Genomic DNA, 20,594 nt, shown 5'->3' on the forward strand with positions numbered 1-20,594 from the left:
TATGATTTTCCTTGCAGGCGTTCGTATGGAGATACAGATTTTGCTTCAAGTTTACAACGGTCCATTGACGAGCATAATATGTAAGTTTGATATATTATGTATTTTTCCTACTCGTCGACTATAATTCTTGAATTAAGATTTCTTATACCAAACTTCAATTGGGTATTTTTAATGTATGGGCTCTCAACTCAACTATAATATTCATTACGATACAGTTTAGTCAACTATAATGAAATTGACCAATCACAGCTCTCCGCGATCAACAGGACAAAACAAAACCAAAGTTCAAATTAATTATTTATTTTAGCTTGTATAGTAGAAACATAAGTCAGAAACGTGCATGTGACACCCTTAAAATAGCAACATCCATAGACTACGAAAACCACTTAGTATTGCTTGTTAGTCTCCATAGGCTACGGTGGCCAAAATCTAGAAAACAACTGTCTAAAAATTTAAGTTAGCGCGGAGCAAGTACCAGGGCCTCATGGGTTACGAGAAGGTGTTGTTGACCAACGCGCCGGGCGCGGCGGCGGGGGCGCGTACCAGTATGAAGGTATCGCGGCTGCTTGCGTATCTTAGCTGTGTATACTTTTGGTTTGGTTTGTTTGTATGATTCTTGTTTAAAGTATTATTTTTGTTGGCTCGTAGAAAAAGTATTGTATACAATAGTGATATAATCAAGCTTTTCAATCTCGTACCTGACTTAGGCAACTCAGCAAGCTTCGTTGCCTAAACACGGTACTCGACTGAAAAGCTCTTTATTATATCACGATTGTATAAAATACTATTAAAATGGTCATTTGTAGGCAAGGGATAATATATGTTGTGCTTAGAATAAATTTTAAAATGAAAAAATTACTGCCTTGGGTCGTGAATTTCCGTTCTGTTTCCTTCTAATTTTCTGGCATTAATAATGACTCGCGTTACACGGGCGCGTCGTTTTTTATGGAAATCATCACGTGATCGCCTGTCATGTCATAGTCAAGTAAGCGCTGGAAGCTCCGGCCCAGACACGGCTCGGTCTAACGCGAGTCATCCTTTACGACCCCTTTTAAGAGGCAACAGAAGTTCCAGATTGCAGTATTTTTGAAAGAACTTACATGCAACTCTTGTCTAGTTCTTCCCTGGTTAAGGCGAAGGAGATCTCCGGTGAGTTTAGCACAGGCAGGTCCATGGCGCATCGCTGCAGCATGTCTTTGTTGCAGTTTTCATTGGCTCCTGCGGACAAGAGCACAAAATAAGTAATAGTATTACTCGTATCATACAGAACGGCCACGCACCGCCCCGCTCCGACTCCCATTACCTCGCCCCGCGACTGGCCGCGGCATGAATCTGGCAGACTTCTGGCGAGTTAAAAAGTCATATTCACCAAATGTGTCGAGATTCTGGACGTACCTAAATATTTATTTAGGTAGGTTTACCTATCTCCTGCCACTTCCTATAGAGCGCAACCAAAATAACGCAACAGGTTTCGAATACGTGTACACAATTTTAGAAATAAACCTAAAAAGGTGTAATGGCCTCCTCTACACGATGGACCAGCGCCGGCCACTCCAAGGGACGCAGCCATGCGGTAGAATGAGATAGCAATATCACTTGTTCCTTCTAGCGTATAAATGCGTCCCTTGGAGTGGCCGGCGCTGGCCCATCGTGTAGTGTAGAGGAGCCATAAAACTAAAAACCTAAAAAAGTCATTCAGAAAGGCCCAAGATGCAGCGCATAGAAAACCAGGACGATTCTATTTTAGAATTTGGTATGGTTTTGATACTACCTTGGTTTGGCACTACACATCTCACGCACGACTTTCACTTCATTTAGCTGGAGCGATCATCAAGGTCGTATCAAAATAAGATCAAAACCTTATCAATTTGTAAAATCAGGCTCCTAACGGAAAATTTTAAAACAATACACCATCGATCCAAATTAATTTTCTATTATGAAAAAATTGTTTACATAACGAAAATGCGCATTAGAGCGCACTCGGCTAACACGTAAACAGAACAATCAAACACTGTATGCGTCAACTCCACCATCTTGCTTTAAAAAGTCATATGTTATAATAACTAATATGGGTCATTTCATTCAAAGTTGTATATTACACTTTTACAGACTTGGGAATTGCTATGTAATTAGTAACTTATTACTATTACTTTGACGACCGGTCTGGCCTAGTGGGTAGTGACCCTGCCTGCGAAGCCGATGGTCCTGGGTTCGAATCCCAGTAAGGGCATTTATTTGTATGATGATACAGATATTTGTTCCTGAGTCATGGGTGTTTTCTATGTATTTAAGTATTTGTATATTATATATATTATATCGTTGTCTGAGTACCCACAACACAAGCCTTCTTGAGCTTACTGTGGGACTTAGTCAATCTGTGTAAGAATGTCCTATAATATTTATTTATTTATTTATTTATTTATTTATTTATTTATTTATTACTGAGCAGGCACCTAGGTACTCAGAATCACGAGCTCTTTGCATACTAATAGGAAAAAGAAAATATCCTAAGATTTTTAGCTTCACCTACAATTTTTGTATGACAGTAAAGGAAGAAAAATGTACTTATATAAAATTTTGTGACTATTTTTTCTCCTATTACTTAGGATCGAAAAAGCTCGTAATTCTGAGTAGATATAACATGAAAATTCACAAGTTAAAAAAGGATTGTGATGACCCATATAAAATCTCATAAGGACATACGTCGTTTTTGTTCTGGTTGACTATAGGATGATATATATGACTTTCGTATGACGCGCACAGCTTTAAATGAATTTGCGTGGGCGCATCTCCCGACGACTTTTGGAGGTGGGGCTTTATTAAGTACTTAGTTAAGAAGATCTTTGGTTCTAAATATCTAAGAAAATAAACGATCGTTTAATTTAATTTCTTGAATACATGAATATACCTATATATAAAGATGAGAGAGTTGAATAATGAATAACCTAGGGGCGCTTTAGGACCCCAAATGTTTAATTATAATTTAATTAATATCTGCATATTTTTGGACATTTTACGAAATATGTAACTATGTTAAATAGAATGTCATATCATAAAGACATACGCCGTTTTAATTTAGAAAAAGATGACTTTCGTATGACGCGCACAGTTTTAAATGGATTCACGTGGGCACATATCCAGATGACTTCTGGAGGTGGGGCAAATACGAATATTTACGCAGTATCGTTAATTTCAAGGTTAATATCAAAATAGCATTTTAGTGAAATAATGAAAATGTTATATTGAGAATGTATTCAAAGGAAACTCGAGACAGTTAAAAACCCCTTTGTTTAATAACCATAAGTGTGAATATTTTGGACATTTTATGATACATGTAACCTATGTTTTTAACTACTTATTTGAGATATATGTAGGTACCTACGTCATTAATTACTGAAGTAAAATATATGCCTTACCACACCTGCACCGGTTTGAATCCAGCATAGGGCATCGGGTGCGCCGGTCCCTGATCATTCTAATGTGGGCAATTTAGATGTCACATACTGACAAAAAACAAAGTTAATTTCTAGAAACCAGAAGATCGGAAATATGGCTTCAAAAAGTCGTTTCCAACTAAATGACAGAGAGGTAGTTAACAACACTTATCGCCATTAATTAACCTTCTGAATACAAACAAGATACGTGTTTTTAATTAGATAAAGATAAGTCATGCAAACTAAACGAAATAGTAAAAGATCACGTCCTTATCAAGAACAATCATGGTGTTGACGAATGTTTCGTATCTCTGGAGAGTGAAGCGATCATTCTTTATCGCTTTACCAAGCATTTGTCTCAAGTGAACCAATATAAGAGTGAACCTGGTTCAAGCATAACTGTTAGGGACCTTGATACCAGTTAGACTGGTTATCCTACATGTTCTAGTTGCTCGTGCGTTCGAGGAAACGCAACGAACTCAATCTCAGTCAATGCAGTATATTAAGATCGTTTTCTCCACAGCAGCCTGGAAAGGCTCGCTTTATTCTTCAAAGCTGCATTTTATCCTCTAGAGTGGCAAAGGGATTTTATGCTTTTGAGTTGTTTCCCCACATTGGCTTTAGGACTATTAAGTGATGATTTTAAATTGTAAATATTATGCAGGGTGTTTGGTAAATCGGTTGCCAAATTAAAACGGCAGATAGGTTGAGTCATTTGCTATCTTCTCATGCCTAGAAAAACAAAACTGGCCATGATTTTTTTTACTACTATGCAAGTAAACATTTGTAATTTACGAAAAACTGGCATAGAAGTGAAAAACAAAACGTGCGCCAAATTAAAAATTCCTAGATCTGAGAAGATAGCAAATGACTCAATCTATCTGCCGTTTTAATTTGGCAAACGATGTACCAAACACCCTGTTCATTGTAAAGATTTTTACTGCTAGAATGTTCTTCACGTTGGTATAGTGAAATTTTTTGTGTAACACTCAGTAGCAAAGTTTCGGGCTTTGAATCCCTTTGAGCAACTTTACACCCTCGTAAAAAAACATTTTCTACTAAAGTGTCATTCTCTGGAACTTGCTAACTATGTAAACAAACCGCCATCCTGAAATTGTCTCTTAATGATGAATTTACTAGTGACTTTTGTTTACATAGTAAGCAAGTTCCATAGAATGACACTTTGGGGTCATCCATTAATTACGTCACACGAATTTCTAGGTTTTTTGACCCCTCCCCCCTCCTTGTCACACTTGGTCACATTTGGCAAACCCCTCCCCCCTAGTGTGACGTCACATTTTTTTCTACGAAATCGCCAAATCGAATTAAGTAAGTACCCAAGTATTATTAATATTTTATCAAAATATTTTTGACGATATAAATATTAGTAATTTTATAACCCAAACCTGCTTAGGAAAGAAAATGAAACGAATAAAAACGATTATCGTTTTAAAAACTTGTTATTTAAATGTACAGCGAATAAAATAATTTGAATAAATTTTCGGTTACTGATGAAGTTAAAGTGACGTCACAAAGTTTGTCACCCCCCTCCCCCATGTCACAATATGTCACATTTTGTTGACCCCCTCCCTCCCCCCCTTTACTCATATAGTTGTCATTGTCACCAATCTCCCAAGGTAAAAACTTCGCAAGCGCTTGACTGCACGCGAACAACAAGAATAAGCAGGCGCCGGCGCAGCCAGTCATCTGTCACGCAACGCGCACGCGCGATCAGCTGTTCACACACACGTGATGGGATCGCGGAGATATGCGGACTTGTCGGAGGATTCATGAACTTATTCGATTTGTAACAGGTTCGCGGGGGGTCATAAAACTTATAAATGTCAAAGAATTTCATCAGAAATGACAAATAAATTAATAAATTTTGGGTCTACCATTATTTATTTAACGAGTTGTTAGCGGCCGTCACTTAACTGATAATGATGTTAAATGTATGCAAAACAGATTAAATATACAATGGTTGTTTAGTTGTAATTAGTAATTATTTACTTATTTAAAAATAATATAACAGAAATAATAAGTCGCTACAGTTTATAAATTATAATACATTAAGGGGCTACCTGAGGTTTTCATCGATTTTTGACAAGTTTTGAATCGTATCTCCTTTTTTTGCACTACAGATAGAATTATAAGACAAATGGCTGTCGGTTTTACAATCTTTTATCTCCGGTTTTGTCCACCGGATTTTGGAAAAAAATATTACTTATTTTTTTATGATTTTTTTAAACTTTGTCTAAAATACACTTTTTTTGTATCTAGTTTGCAATGTAGGATCTTACATGTACGAAATCTACATATTTGGGTTCGTCTTTGACGTCCCGAAAAACGTGTCCAAGGTTTTAATTCTAAACTAATTAACACAAAAGTTATGGCCAGAAAACCAGTTTTTTTGCCTAAAATTGTTCAACTTTCATGCCAAATATCTCGAAGACAATGAACTATGAAGTAAATATGGGATACTATATTGCATAAAGCCGTTGCTGTTAATATAATAAGCTACAAAAAACATTTGAAAACTAAGGAATTCAGATCGAAGGTCATTGGCGTGGGGTAGCCCCTTAAATTTGGAGTTGTAAAAGATCCCCAAAGTCAGAAAAAATACTAATACTATTTGAAACGTGAAACTAAAACTATTTCATACGTGTAAATGTGAAATGCGGAATGCGCTATTATATCTTGGCCTCGAATAATCGCCAACATCGTGTGTGTCCTGTTAAACAGGTAGTTATTTTTAACAGTGCCGTTCTAAGAACCATGCATTCCGTCAACATGGATGGTGGGGAGCCGAGCCCACCTGACGGCGCGCTGCCATTGGTTGGCTGGCATCGTACGATGTTTTTGCATGTGTGAGAGGCGCTTGCGTCGGCACGGGGAAAACATTGCTATCGCTTACAGAATCCTATGGCTTCAACGAAGCACTATAAGTGCGTTCTGCTTTATAGCATAGTTGTTATAAAGCTAGAGGTCATATAACAGTGGTGTTCGAGAATTTTATTCAAATTGGAATACTCAAGACACACATTGTCATCCAATCGAAGCATGATCGAGGGCCAATTCGTTCTCGTAGATATAGAACCACCAATTAACTGTGGAATTGTTAAGATGCCTTAGAAGTCTCGCCTTGACACGCGGTCGATTCAATAATCATAGTTTATTGATGATAGATTGTAAACATTATTTTTGCAATGTAGCTAGTTTTGGCCCGCTCGTGAATTTGTAATGTCATTCATTCATTAACACTTACGGAGGAATCAGTTTCATAAGTGCAGGTGCAAAATAAACAAACACAAGCTAAATTATTAATACAATAATTTCTATCTATGTATTTTGATTAAACGAACGTGCCTGAATTGAAGTTCTTCCTTGATTATAAAAAGTATTTAGGACTAGTTAAAGATGAACAATGTACCTAATAGAGCTTCCTCGTTGCTAAAGAACGATAATTCAGATTTAATTATGGATAAACCCAGGTTTAATTATATTTTAACTAACACGGTTAGGTAGAAAAAGATTATGAAAATAGCTCATGTATTTCATAACAACTATCTTCGCTATTAATGTTAATAGCGAAGATAGCTAGGTATACTTACGGTATTAAATTAATAACTAGCGGCCTGTTTCAAACTTTAAGACACGTTTGTTAAGGCCTTTATATACATCAATAGACAATTCTATTAATATGACTATTCCTATGAAAATAACTTTGTAGTAAAACCTTCAATGTTGACTGAAGGATTTTCCAGAATGATTCCATTCACACTCATGGTCAGTGATGCATACCTATTGGCAACTCAATTTACAGGTTTACGAATACAGATGCCACTTGTTTCACTGATCAAGTGATCACTATGTAATTATCCCGTTAATCCACTTACTTTGATTCAGAGATAAGACGCTTATTAGTGGATTAATATCCCCTGATTTCTGTTTGTTTTGCAACGTGCGAATTGGATCGCGGTATTCCCCGCTGCACGTTTAAAATTTATCCATCCAGTAAGAGATTTATTTGTTTACGATTGCAGTTCGAAAAATTCTCCATTTTATTTCTGTAAAATTATTTTCCTGATCAAACAGAAGAGGTTAGACTTGTTTCCTTGTTTTAATATTACGTATATTACACACGTACGTATTTTATATTACGTACTAAAATGACAACCGATTGCTCGAACTTTCGTTTTACTACAAAACTGGTACAAAAGCAAGTACCTATGAGTGAGTGTGCCTAATAGAATGATAAATGTAATTAAAAGCCTTTAGTTTTAGGAGTTTAGGTAAGCTCCAGCATGGTGTAATTCGTAGGTAATATCTTGAAACATATTGTATGTCTTGTTCTTGTCGTATTTAATGTACTAGCTCCAAATCGTTTATACCACGCTTTACTGAAGCGGTTAAAAAAATAAACAGTAAAATATAATAACGTGAAGGTTGCGACAGTCAGTAATATACTAATATGTATATGTAACTAGCTAGGTGTAGACCACGTGGAGTTGCGCCAATATTTACAACTCAAGATAAGAAGTATCACGTTTGAATTGCTAATGTTTTTTTTACGTTTATTTTTAGTTTTCTGATTTCGAAAAACAACGCTTGGTGGTAAGCGTACAACGCAGCCAATATTATACGCTTGTAGCTTCAGCGGTGTAAAGAAAGCTAATATTTATGGAAAAATTATGTTAGATCAGGGCAGAGGTTTTATGTGCCTTTTACTCAGCAGTGGGACACTCAAATTGGGTAGAAAAAAGTTGAAACAAATATTAATTTCTATTTGTTGTGAATAAAAAATGAATGTATAATAAAAACCACAAAAATGTATCCATATCTTTATTTTTAAATAAGTTTTTGGACAGTTGGTCACTCTGGTTTTTATACATATGTAGTTCAATTTTTAGGTTTCCGTACCTCAAAAGGAAAAAACGGAACCCTTATAGGATCACTCGTGCGTCTGTCTGTCTGTCTGTCCGTCTGTCACAGCCGATTTTCTCCGGAACTGGACCAATTAAGTTGAAATTTGGTACAGTACACATATATACGTTTGTAACCCAAATACGAACATGTAACGTAAGCGATTAAATTTTAAACATAGGGGGCACTTTTGGGGGGTAAATGAGAAAATTAAAAAATAAAGTTTTTTAAACTATATCATGTTACATATCAAATGAAAGAGCTTATTGTAAGGATCTCAAATATATATTTTTTTATAATTTTTGAATAAACAGTTTAGAAGTAATTTAAGAGAATAGGCAAAAAATTACCATTCCCCCCCCCCCTTTATCTCCGAAACTACTGGGTCTAAAATTTTGAAAAAAATACATCAAATAGGTCTATACCTATAGATGACAGGAAAACCTATTATAAATGTACAGTCAAGCGTGAGTCGGACTTTATTACTTAGTTCTTGATCCGACTCCTACGGATTTTTTAAAGAGATTTCACTCACGTAATACATTTTTAAAAATTAAGTAATGTACGGAATCTTAGAACGCGAGACCGACTCGCACTTGGCCGGTTTTTGTTCACAACACATAAAAATTAATATTTGTTTCATCCTTTTTTGCTACCCAATTTGAGTTAAATGATCATTTAATTGAAGTAAGACGAAGAAGTAATTCTTCGATTACTGAACATATAAAGCATTCCTTTTACCCAACTATAAAAGCATTCTGATGTTAACTCTAGGTTTCTCCAAATTTAGAATTGCCCCAGGTGTTCTAAATAGCCCTAACACGACGGTGCTGTAAGATGCACAGAAACCCAACGCGAGAGTTATAATATAAGTTGGTAAACTCGAAGCGGTGAGAATGGACCAAGTTTGGCAAGAACGGACCGGACTTGTCAAGACTTCATGTCGGACAATGCAGATGCACTGACTTAAATTGGCCAATTACTTTAGGTTAATAATCAGATAACCTTTGAGTGGACAATGGCCTTCTTCTGAAAACCAATCAGTGTTTGCCTATAGTGCATCTATACGATATTCTTTGTTTTATTATAAAACTACTCGTAAAAAAACTTAGGGGTCGAATCGACCTCCTGTCGAATTGAACATTATTAATTGTATATTCTCAAAGTATTTAATCAAATAAGATAATGATGAAATCAAAAACATATTTATTATAAGAAAGTGAACTTGTTTAAATATCACTGATTAACTTTTACAGCAACGTAAATAGCGTGATCAGATTACTTTATGATGACCTATTAACCAGTAAATATTTATAAAGATTAAGTAATGTGTTAGATAACTAAAGTTTATCTATATTTTACGATGGGGTTATCTATTATCAGTTATCTTATCACCATTTCTCAGCAACTGTAGTTCTTTTTAATCCGAACTTTGCTTTATAGCAGTCATTTATTGCATGTTTCGAGTTATCAGTGCGTGACTAAGTCAGTAGTTTTCGCTACAAAGTTTATAATGGATTATGCGATTTTATCGATACGATCTATTTCGAGCAAATTAATACGGAGATATAATGCAGTAAATCTAACGTCACGATAGCTGTAATGTATACATTAGCGAAGAAATACTACATGGAGTCAGGCCTAGAAAAGTGTGCAGCGTTTTTGTTATCACACGCAGTGCAAGTGTTATTTATAAGTCATAATTTCATAAAGTTTGACGTTAAAAATAACACTTGCACTGCGTGTGGTATCAAAATCGCTGCAGACTTTTCTTGGTCTAATTCTGCGTGGCCTACGTATGTGTTAAGTAGTGTGAAGGCATTTAGTACAGTCGCCATCAGATATATCGGAGCGGCCAAGGTGTTCACAAATATCTGAACACGCCTCTATTGTCAAGGCGTTAGAGTGCGTGTTCAGATATTGTGAGTCCTGTCGGCCTGTAACCAGCAGTTAGATGACTATCATGATTATTTTATAAGAAAATAAAATATGTATGTATGTAAATATTATCCTTCTAATTATTTTATTAACTAGAAAAACCGCATTACATGAGGAGATGTAACTGAGACGTATCAAGGATCCAATTTCTAGACACACTGACATAGTTATTTTAATTAGTCTTTGTTCTTAGGCTTAGGCTCTAGATATGCAAACTAAAATAATATAACACCTTTATAATTGACCGGACTAATTTAATGCTTCAATTAATAATATCAATCACAATTAACTCATATAAGGCAAATTAATCACGTCAAAGGAAATTTCCTATATACCGGTCACACAATAGTTATAGAGAGTTATCAATTCGCGAATTTCGTATCTAGTTCTAGACAGGATAGTGAGACCTGCGGCGTTAGCACGGTCGTATTTTTATCGTTTATCACCATGTCTGTCACGTTCTAACAAGTATGTAAGTGCGAAAGTGATGGGCATAGTGACAGGCGACAAATTTGGAAACATGCTGCGCCCGCTGATAAGATAAGAGCTATGTCGCAGTCGTAACTTATCGACCTTATCGTTATCTGTTATATCTTATCATTGCGAATTTGTTGTTATTATGGCTCGAGATTATCAATTTATCATGTGACGAAGATATCTCGACGTGATTTTGTAGATTATTATCTTTTGACGCACTTTTATTATAGGAAAATACCGCAAAATAGCTTATTAGGTACTCGTAGGCGTAATTCAAAGGTAATTTTGGACATTTTTGCTCTAACTTATAATAGCTTGCCAATTGTAGATATCTCTGTTTGGTCCTATGGTTGACTGGTAGAGAATGCCATTTGGCATTAAGGGTGCCATTTGTACATTGTTGTATATATTTTGTGCAATAAAGATTAAATAAATAGTTTAAAGTCAATGACCGAAGATGTTACGTTAGATTAGGCTAAAATTATCCTTCAAGCCCGATGTTAGTGATAGATAATAGATAGCACCAGCACCCTATTTAATACTGGCGTGTCCATACAATTTACCAATATTGTCATAACCAATTTCAATCTAAAATTTAAAATTGTGACAACCACTCGGCAAAATATTACGATAATTAGTTAACTTCGACACTCAATATTTTGCATTATCTGCAAAATCTTTTATGTTTTTTCTTGTATTTTACCCAATTGACTTGAAAAACAGCCGTTCAAATAAATCGCGACGATTTGTCCCTGAACTCGCTGAGCAAAAAGTTTCTCGATATTTGTATAACATCGATGCTCAATATTTTAGTAAAGAAAAATTACTTTTACGTTGTTTCGTAACGACATCATAAAATATTTTTTTACTGCACCAAATTTGGAAAATGACTTAAAAAAACAGTCATTTACTTAAATCACGTCGATTGGTAGCTCAGAAAAATATTACTCAGCGTTCGATTTGATAACAAAAAAAAAATACTTCTATGTTGTTCCCTAATGACATCGTACAGCGTGCAATTTTAAAAATCGTTACAAAAAAGTGAAGCATACACCTACTCCGCTTTCTTACCAAATTTTGCAAAATTTACTTCATAAACCGCTACAATCTGTAAAATATGACTCCACATTCGATATTTTAGTAAAGAATCAACTGCGAAAAATGACTTTTACCTTGTTTTCTAACGACATCATGAAAGCCCCGAGAGAATCGGCGACATAAAGCCTGGATCTCGGAGTGATGGTGGAGCAAATCGGCTATTTCGGTGGCTCGAGCCGGCAGCTAGCTCGTTTGTCATCGCGGGATGGGATAACTTTTTGCACGGCCCGCTGACTTCGCCACAAGTTTTATGGAGATATCGAGGGTTATTATACTTATTATCACTTGTGATACTGTGAAATTAGGAAAGAAATGTGTCGAGTGAATTAAAGTAATTTATGTGAGTAATGCGCTCACTTCGTAATAAAACTCTTGTAAAGTATGATGATAAGTTTTAATTGCTTATTCTTACGGTCCCTATTTGACTATCTTCCGAAAGTGACAAGTGGTCTTGCTGCTGTGCCACAATGACATTCCACAGCGGTATCATGGACGCATTTTTATCACCTGTCATGGCATGCGGCACTTTCGCAACATATTTGTTAGAACGTGACAGACATGGTGACAAATGATAAAGAGCCGACCATCTTTGCCTTACTGGGTCTGTCGTCCACAAAAGTTATAATTTTATATGTATAGTCCTGCCGTGATACCGTCAGGCTTTATAAAATTAGTCAGATAGTATCTAAATACGTATCATTTTGTCGATTTCCAGGGTCTATTTTATAGTTTTTTTTTTATAAAATGGGTAGTGAGAGCAAACTTACATGACCTTTATACAGTGTACGCTTGACTACGGGACGGGATGGTTAAACGCGGTTTAAATTCATCACTATCTATTTTGTTTTTCTTTTATTTGTGTGTATAGATAGTTTAATATGCAGTGAGATAATGTGAAAGTGTGCAACAACTTGAAGAGTCTTTAAACGCGCTTAACCATTCTTTAGTCAATAGCCTAGACACAGTGGCGGATTTCCCATAAGGCACAGTAGGCCCGGGCCTATAGTTCGTTTTTTTTAGCATTAGAAAGAACTCCGCAGAAGCAAGCATGCAGTTTCTATCAGGCTCGTTAATTGTTAATAATTATTGAATTATCTAATGTAGCATGGTCAATACATATAATTTACTTCAAATTGTTACCGCTAAAAGTGCCAGATTTAGAACCACAAGCGAACTTCTGCGAAGTTCTTTCTAATGCTAAAAAAAACGGACTATAGGGCGGCGAGATATTAGGGGCGGCAAATTGTGACAAAAAATTCGCTGATAGTAACAAAAAATAACTCAAAATTAGGCGAGGCAACGAATTCTCGAAAAAAGCTACCTATAGAGGGAAATGCTTAAAACACAATTTTTGACGTTGTACCTAACTTTATTTGGACTATCTAGGAGGTGAACATATCAAAAGTCCCCGACCGTAGCCCTTGAGCCGGGGGAAGAGAGGTTTGAAGGTCACATTTTTCAGTTTTTCGCTTATATCTCGGAAACTATGCGTTCTAACGACATGAACATTATACTTAAAATGAAAGTTGGTTAAATTTGCTACAAGCTACAATTTTTACGATATCTGGAGGGCCTTCCACACTTGTGCGCGCATCGCGGCGCGAAGCCGCGTAGGCGAGTGTGGCGTCGATTTCGCATATTGTTGACGCCTTCGCGCCTTGTTCCCCGTTTATAGGGTTCCGTACCTCAAAAGGAAAAAACGGAACCCTTATACTCGTGCGTCTGTCACAGCCTATTTTTTCCGAAACTGCTGGACCAATTAAGTTAAAATTTGGCACACATGAAAGTTTTTCAAACTATCGTGTTACATATCAAATCAAAGAGCTCATTGTAAGAATCTCAATATTTTTTTTATAATTTTAGGATAAATAGTTTAGCAGTTATTCAAGAAAATAGGCAAAAATAATGTTTTTCTTATGCTTCTTTTTTAGATTTTTTGAATGTTTTTTAGGTACATAAAAAGTAGTGATGTACCGACTATTGATTTGGCCGACTAGTCGGCTAGTCGGCCAGATCATTAGTTTCATATAAGTTCAGATGAAAAACAATAGTTTTGCTCTTTTGGTTGCGCTATTCATATTTTAGCTTGGCTAAAAGGTGTTCTCTACAGGTTCAAAGACCTATCACAAGAATCCTCGTTCAATTTCTGTCTTTCTTTTATTTTGCGATCCTGAGCCGACCGTCAGTAGGTACAACTTGTAGGAGGTATTCCAAGGCTCTATTTCTCGTACGTAGTCGCCAGTGGTCAGCGTCTTTACGAGCAACGTGCCCTGTTTATAAGTCTCAAAATTTTGCAATAACATTAATAGTTCCCCATGGCTCCGCACTAAAAAAAAAACAAAAACTGAATTATAATATAATCCTTTAAGTATAGAACTTGCCCATGAAATTACACAAGAATCAGTTGAGATCGACCTGTAGAGGAAAACACCAGCCCACCACCATACGATAACGATCAAACGGTCAATTATATGAACAAAAGTTTTCACACCCTGAATAGGTATTTTGGTAAAATAGACATAAAACATATGGTAAATATTGACTGTTGGTTTCTTTTTTTCTGTTTTTCTTTCACTAATAAAGTGCCGACTAATCGGCCATTTTGCCGACTAGTCGCCGACTAATCGCCGACTACAAATGTGGCCGGATAGTCGGCTTTCCCGACTAGTCGGCGACACGAGTCGGTACATCCCTAATAAAAAGTCAATGTTATTAGTAAAACTGTCACTAAAAATGAATAAGTATTTGCTTATTTTTTTCGTAAAACCTATGTTCCTATGATCATGTCACAAGGACGTATAGTTTCTGAGATATAATAAGCGAAAAACCGAAAAATGTGACCTTCAAACCAAACCCCCCTACTTTTGATATGTTCACCTCCTAACGAGTCCAAAAAAGTTACTAAGTAAAAAATGTGTCCCAAGCATTTCCCTCTATAATATATCTTTTCGTTGCCTGATCTAAATGTAGTCAATATGATGGGTGCTGATGCTGAGAAAGGGGCGGCTAAAGGGCTTGGGGCCTAGGGCGGCAAAAACTGCAAATCCGCCACTGCCTAGACATAAATGTAGAGTAGTTTCAGTGGGAAAATAAAATATACTATGTTGTGTGGTAATAGTAAATATGTTATTTACACTGCAACTAGTTGGACTGGATGCCAAGACGGCTATCCTGCGCGACAGGGACAGGTCTGACGACTGTAAACATCCGGATGCCAAAATAGTAACTCCATTCAAAACAATATGTATTTATGGCTTCTCTACACGATGGGCCAACGCCGGCCACTCCAAGGGACGCAGCCATGCGGTAGAATGAGATAGCAATATCACTTGCTCCCTCTAACGCATACATTTTGGAGTGGCCGACGTTGGCCCATCGTGTATTAGAGGCACAGAATAAATAATAGTACTAGGTACAGAAGACTCACTCTCTAACAAAACGCGTCTGTCACTATCAGCACAGATATGGCCGCTAGGTGGCGACAGCGCCACGCGCGGCTTATGGCAAACCCCAAAATTGGGGTCGAACTGGTGTACTTTTAGCTACCTGTAGCAAAGCGATGAAATCGCGGAGTGAGCCACGCCTGTTAGAGGAGCCATTACAAGATCTACGGACCGACACCGAATAAAACATGAGATATGAATGCTTTCGGCTAGACCTACGGCGAGGCTAAGGCAACCTAGCAATGGTTTTTACTTTTTTAGATGGAGAAAGCCCCGCTAGATTCTAAGTTGATGGAAAAGGGGCCGGAATAAATTCTAAATGCCAGATAAAGAGCCTAGGGGCCCTAAGTCTCTAAATCCGAGCCTGGGCTAGTACCGCGAAAACTGAAATTCGCAAATTGCGGGGATACTTCTCTTCTACTCCAATGAAGGTGTAATACGAGTGACAGAGAAAGATGCCCGCAATTTGCGATCTTCGATTTTCGCGGTTATAGCCCTGGCCCCGTAGACACATGCCACGAATTCGCGGGCAAAAGCTATAGTAGCGATATATCTGATATCTCTAGATCTCTACAGTTCGCGTTCAAAAGTATCCGTAACTGTCTAGTTGTTTTACATATATGTATGGTGATTTCTGGGTCGTGATCCAGAACCACTTTTTCTGACTCTGTAAATGATCCACATTATCAGATGGTAGTATTTGATTAAAAGATAATTACTTTAATTATTCTTATTTTTCAAGTAAAATTAATGTTATACTAAATAATTATGGTCACCTGACTTTTGACATACGCTGTATGGAAAGCGACAAGACTTCACATTGAGTAGGGTCACCAAATTGTATGCAAAAAGGTTTTTCTTACTTGTCATCTGGAAAATAATCATCATTATTGGTGATAAACAATAATTAACAACATCATTAGGCTCATCTTTGGATTCTGTATGATGTCTGGCTCTCTTGCTCCACGACCCCGAAATCACCCTGTATAGGGGCATATCACAGCTTAATTGAACACCTTTAACGGCCGGTTAGCAATCGTTACAAAACTGACGGTCAATGTCAAATCCATTTTGTCAGAAATGTAACGGTTAGACGTTACTGAAACAAGACTTAAGTCGCGCTTAACTTGTACAAGTTAAATGAAAATGCCCATATATTGTTAAGTTATTAGAAAACGTTAGATACTTTTGACGCGTAGTCCTAATAGTCCAATACGCTACTTGTTGACGCTGATGTCTTCAAACGACGCTTCGACCTTACTAGTAATTACAGCTCCTTGATTGAGAGAATGGCTTCGTAATAGCCAGGACCCCTATTCGACAAGCGACGTTTGACGTATCATGTTGATATCCCCTTGATGTGGGAAAAATCATAAGTTCTCGAATACGTACAATGTCAAAATTTGACATTAACAATCCACAGTTAGGGTGACAAGCAAACCAAACCGAACCACCCTTAGTTTAGAGTGGAGTTTTGGTTGTACCAAATGATATTATCCACCGTTGATGGAATCATAACTCAGTATGCGATAAAATCAACTGTTGATTTGACGTGGATGCGAAATCTGACAGTCGTACGTGTCGAATTTGGCCCCAGTTGACGATGTGTATTGTATTAACTATGGTTATTCAGTGATTTTCATTGGTCAACGCCTAATGGGATAGAAAATGACATGTCGGACGCCTCGGCCCGGGCACGGTCGGGTCTAGCGTGAGTCATTCTACTTCTATCACAGAATAATTAATAGTAAGGTGTATTCGGGTAATACCGAATGTCGGATAATTCCGAAATTCAGATGAAAATCACCCAAAATTCCATCATAATAATGTCTCTGTAATGTAATGTCTCTTTTCGACAGTTTTTGACATTCGGAATTGCCCGAGTAAACCTTACTACCGTACAGAAAGGAAACTTCCTACAAAAACGAAGTTTGACAGCGGTTCAGGGTCGAATCGTGCTGTCTCTTTCTAATATATGGCACTATCCCTTTCGGCTATTTAGGGTTGTCAAAAATCAAGTGATTATCTTATCTGTGGTCGTGAACGCAAAAGGAAGTCAAGTAGTGCCAACCCTAATAATGGCTCGGAGCAATGCTGAGCCGAGCGGAGCCGAGTTTGACCGAAGTCAGGAGTTTTGCACCCCTGCTTCTATTGTACTGGGCGCGGCGGCGGCTACGTTTATTTTATTCTGAAAGTTCGAATTAAGCCAATAAAATACCACCCCAAATAAAACTGAGCAATATATCGTAACGTCGAAGATTCCCTTATTTATACACGTATGAAAATATGGCAATAATCCACGGATTCATTTCTTCTGCCGAAGGCTAATCAGGATTTATCGCCACGCCGCATAGTTCGGGGTTCGGGCTACGTCTGAAATTGTTTTATCTCAATTTATGACCCCACAATGTTAAAGCTTATATTTTTGGCCGTAAAATGAAACAAATAAATACATTAATAGGGATGGGAGTTTCTAGGAATGAGAATGTTGAGGGAAGGGAGAATATTTCCCATGTATTTCTCGCAATATAATTATGCTTAACCAATTTTAAGCCTGAATTCCTTCAAAACTTAACAAATATTTAAAAAACTTAAACAAAATTCATATCTAACTAGTTAAAGTAACGAATGACCCATAGGTAATTTAAAAACCGGGCAAGTGCGAGTCGGACTCGCGCACGAAGGGTTCCGTACCATAATGCAAAAAAAAAAACAAAAAAAAAGCAAAATAAAAAACGGTCACCCATCCAAGTACTGACCCCTCCCGACGTTGCTTAACTTTGGACAAAAATCACGTTTGTTGTATGGGAGCCCCATTTAAATCTTTATTTTATTCTGTTTTTAGTATTTGTTGTTATAGCGGCAACAAAAATACATCATCTGTGAAAATTTCAACTGTCTAGCTATCACGGTTCGTGAGATACAGCCTGGTGACAGACGGACGGACGGATGGACGGACGGACGGACGGACAGCGAAGTCTTAGTAATAGGGTCCCGTTTTACCCTTTGGGTACGGAACCCTAAAAATGATAAAATAACACCTGGTAAAAACTGAGCAATATTTCAACACGTCATTATCGAAGTTTCCCTTATTTATATAGGTACCTAGACGTATGAAAATTCGACAATAATCCACGGATTCCTTTCTTTTGCCTTAATTAGGCTGCCTTGGTTAATTAGGATTTATCGCAGCGCCGCATAGTTCGGGGTTCGGGCTACTAAAATTGTATATTGTAAAATTGTATGACCCCCGTAATGACCTCCCCCCCCCCCCCACCCTGCTCCTGCCTGCCTTCGCCCATTTAGAAATACTGAATCAATTTCATTTTTACCGCAATTCATAGCGAAATTAGTTCAATAAAAATATGGAAGTTTGTCTTTAGAAGTGAGATTAACCAACAAGTTCTAAGGAGACAAAGTATTTGTGTCAACCAGCTGAGAATTGTGGAGAAAAACGATAAATCTTCAATTGTTACAATGTGTGAATAATCTATCTAGCAATTAATGTTTTTATCCGTGTGGTTTCGCGTATCAATAATCATAGCGTGGGAGTATTGGAGCGGTGCCCAGAGAGCGTCGCGGTAAACAAAAATAGTCCTCTTATTCTCGAAGCATGACAAAACCACTACAACTTGATACCAAGATCTAAGACAACTGTGTGTGATGGGAGATCACACTTACTCTGGATGGTGGTGGTAACGTTGGGCGTAAAATCCCTGACACCTACAGATTCTGAGTGACGTCAGGACTACAATGAACTTGTAGCGAACCCAGTGCACTTATTGCACCTGCGAGTAGCTGTGAGTTATCTTTAGTTGCACGAGGGAGAGATAGGAATTGGGATTAGTTTAATACTCGTTTAGCATTCAGATCCGTAATATATTATGTATCTCATCTTGGTTTTCAACCGTTAATTCCTACGCTACTGTTGCGGCATCCAGACGGGCTGCCGTATTCGAACTTCAAGATATTCACAAGAGACGACACGTAGGTACTAGATCCATTCTAGATACGTTATAGTTTAGATATCAACTAGTTATCTTTTGCAGCGCAATTCGGGCAACCAATGTCACTTTTACGTTAGATAGAGTAAGATATCTATTAGATGTGAATTAGATCTCTAAGTCATATCCTGTGGAAATCGTTCAAGAGTATCTCCAGAATCGCGCAAATGTTAAATTTGACAGGTTAGCTCTTAAACATATCGTTATCGTATCTTGGTGATGTCTAATAGATGTCTATTTCAAAATCCGAATCGGGCCCCGGGTAACATGAGTTGCGTTACTTGCGTTCTCGCGCGCGGGTCCATACTTGAAATCGTGCTAGAGCAGTGGTTCTTAACCTTTTCAGTCCGGTCACCCCTATGACTAACTAGGGAACCTGATTTTACCCCTCCTCCCAATGGTAATAAAAAATAAAACGTGTACGTTTGTTGTATTGTTATATTAGGCTAGCTTATTACCCCCGTAAAATACCAGTTTTACCCCCACGGGGGTAATTACCCCTAGGTTAAGAACCACTGTGCTAGAGGTATGGAGTTGCGCGCGAGAACGCAACTCCCTGCTACCATGATTTTTTCAAACTTTTCATGGTTTTCGCATACTCTTTTGTAAGATCTTTGGCACGCATGTCATGCTTCACAGCGTCCAGCCTGTTTCACCTTCAATCGGGCTCAGACGGATTATTAAATTTAATAATTACCTACATAACTCGCAAAGCGCGGTCATACTAGCAAAGGCAGTTTTGTAAAACAGTTACTTATCTGCTTCTTTCTCGTAAATGGAGAAGATTACTGTAGGTCCTTTATTATCCAATACGGGGGAGTAGCTAGCTACAAAGGGGTTTAAAACTACACCGAGGTCGCTTCAGGCCTAGTAGTTTTTTAGGGTTCAGTACCAAATAGATAAAAAGGAATACGTATGGTGCGACTTTGTCCATCTGTTTGTCAGATCACTAAATATCTCGAGAACTACTTGCGCTATAGACGCATTGAAAGTGTTATTTAAATATTCATTAAGTGCCGAAGTTAGGCTTACTAGAACCCTAGCAGGCCTAGCAGGCGTACTATGATAAACACAATGGTGATATTCACAGGTTTAGTGCTGAAATCGGAGCCTATAGTCACAACAAACTGATGGAATGATACTATAGTCCGCTGCGCGATATTTATAGTAGTTAGTAGCGTTCACACGCTAGTAAAAATGTTTATTGTACGCGGAAGTTTGTATATTTTTCGTCATTGGAACCTTTAAAGAAGCAATTACCGCCCACTAATACTAAA

General features: G+C 37.4%; 1 protein-coding gene across 2 annotated transcripts in view; it reads right to left on the bottom strand.

The window, feature by feature from the left end:
* Positions 1–20,594, bottom strand: part of LOC134667192 (uncharacterized) — a 57,845-nt gene that overhangs the window by 34,754 nt on the left and 2,497 nt on the right. For both annotated transcript variants that reach the window (XR_010098613.1, XM_063524512.1), the window contains exon 2: positions 1,101–1,218. Coding sequence is in view for 1 of the 2 variants with exons in the window: in XM_063524512.1 (XP_063380582.1) it covers positions 1,101–1,218 (118 nt within the window). In the remaining variant the exon portion in view is untranslated. The remainder of the gene's footprint in view (positions 1–1,100; positions 1,219–20,594) is intronic.

Source organism: Cydia fagiglandana, chromosome 9 (genome assembly GCF_963556715.1).
Source record: "Cydia fagiglandana chromosome 9, ilCydFagi1.1, whole genome shotgun sequence".
NCBI lineage: Eukaryota > Metazoa > Arthropoda > Insecta > Lepidoptera > Tortricidae > Cydia > Cydia fagiglandana.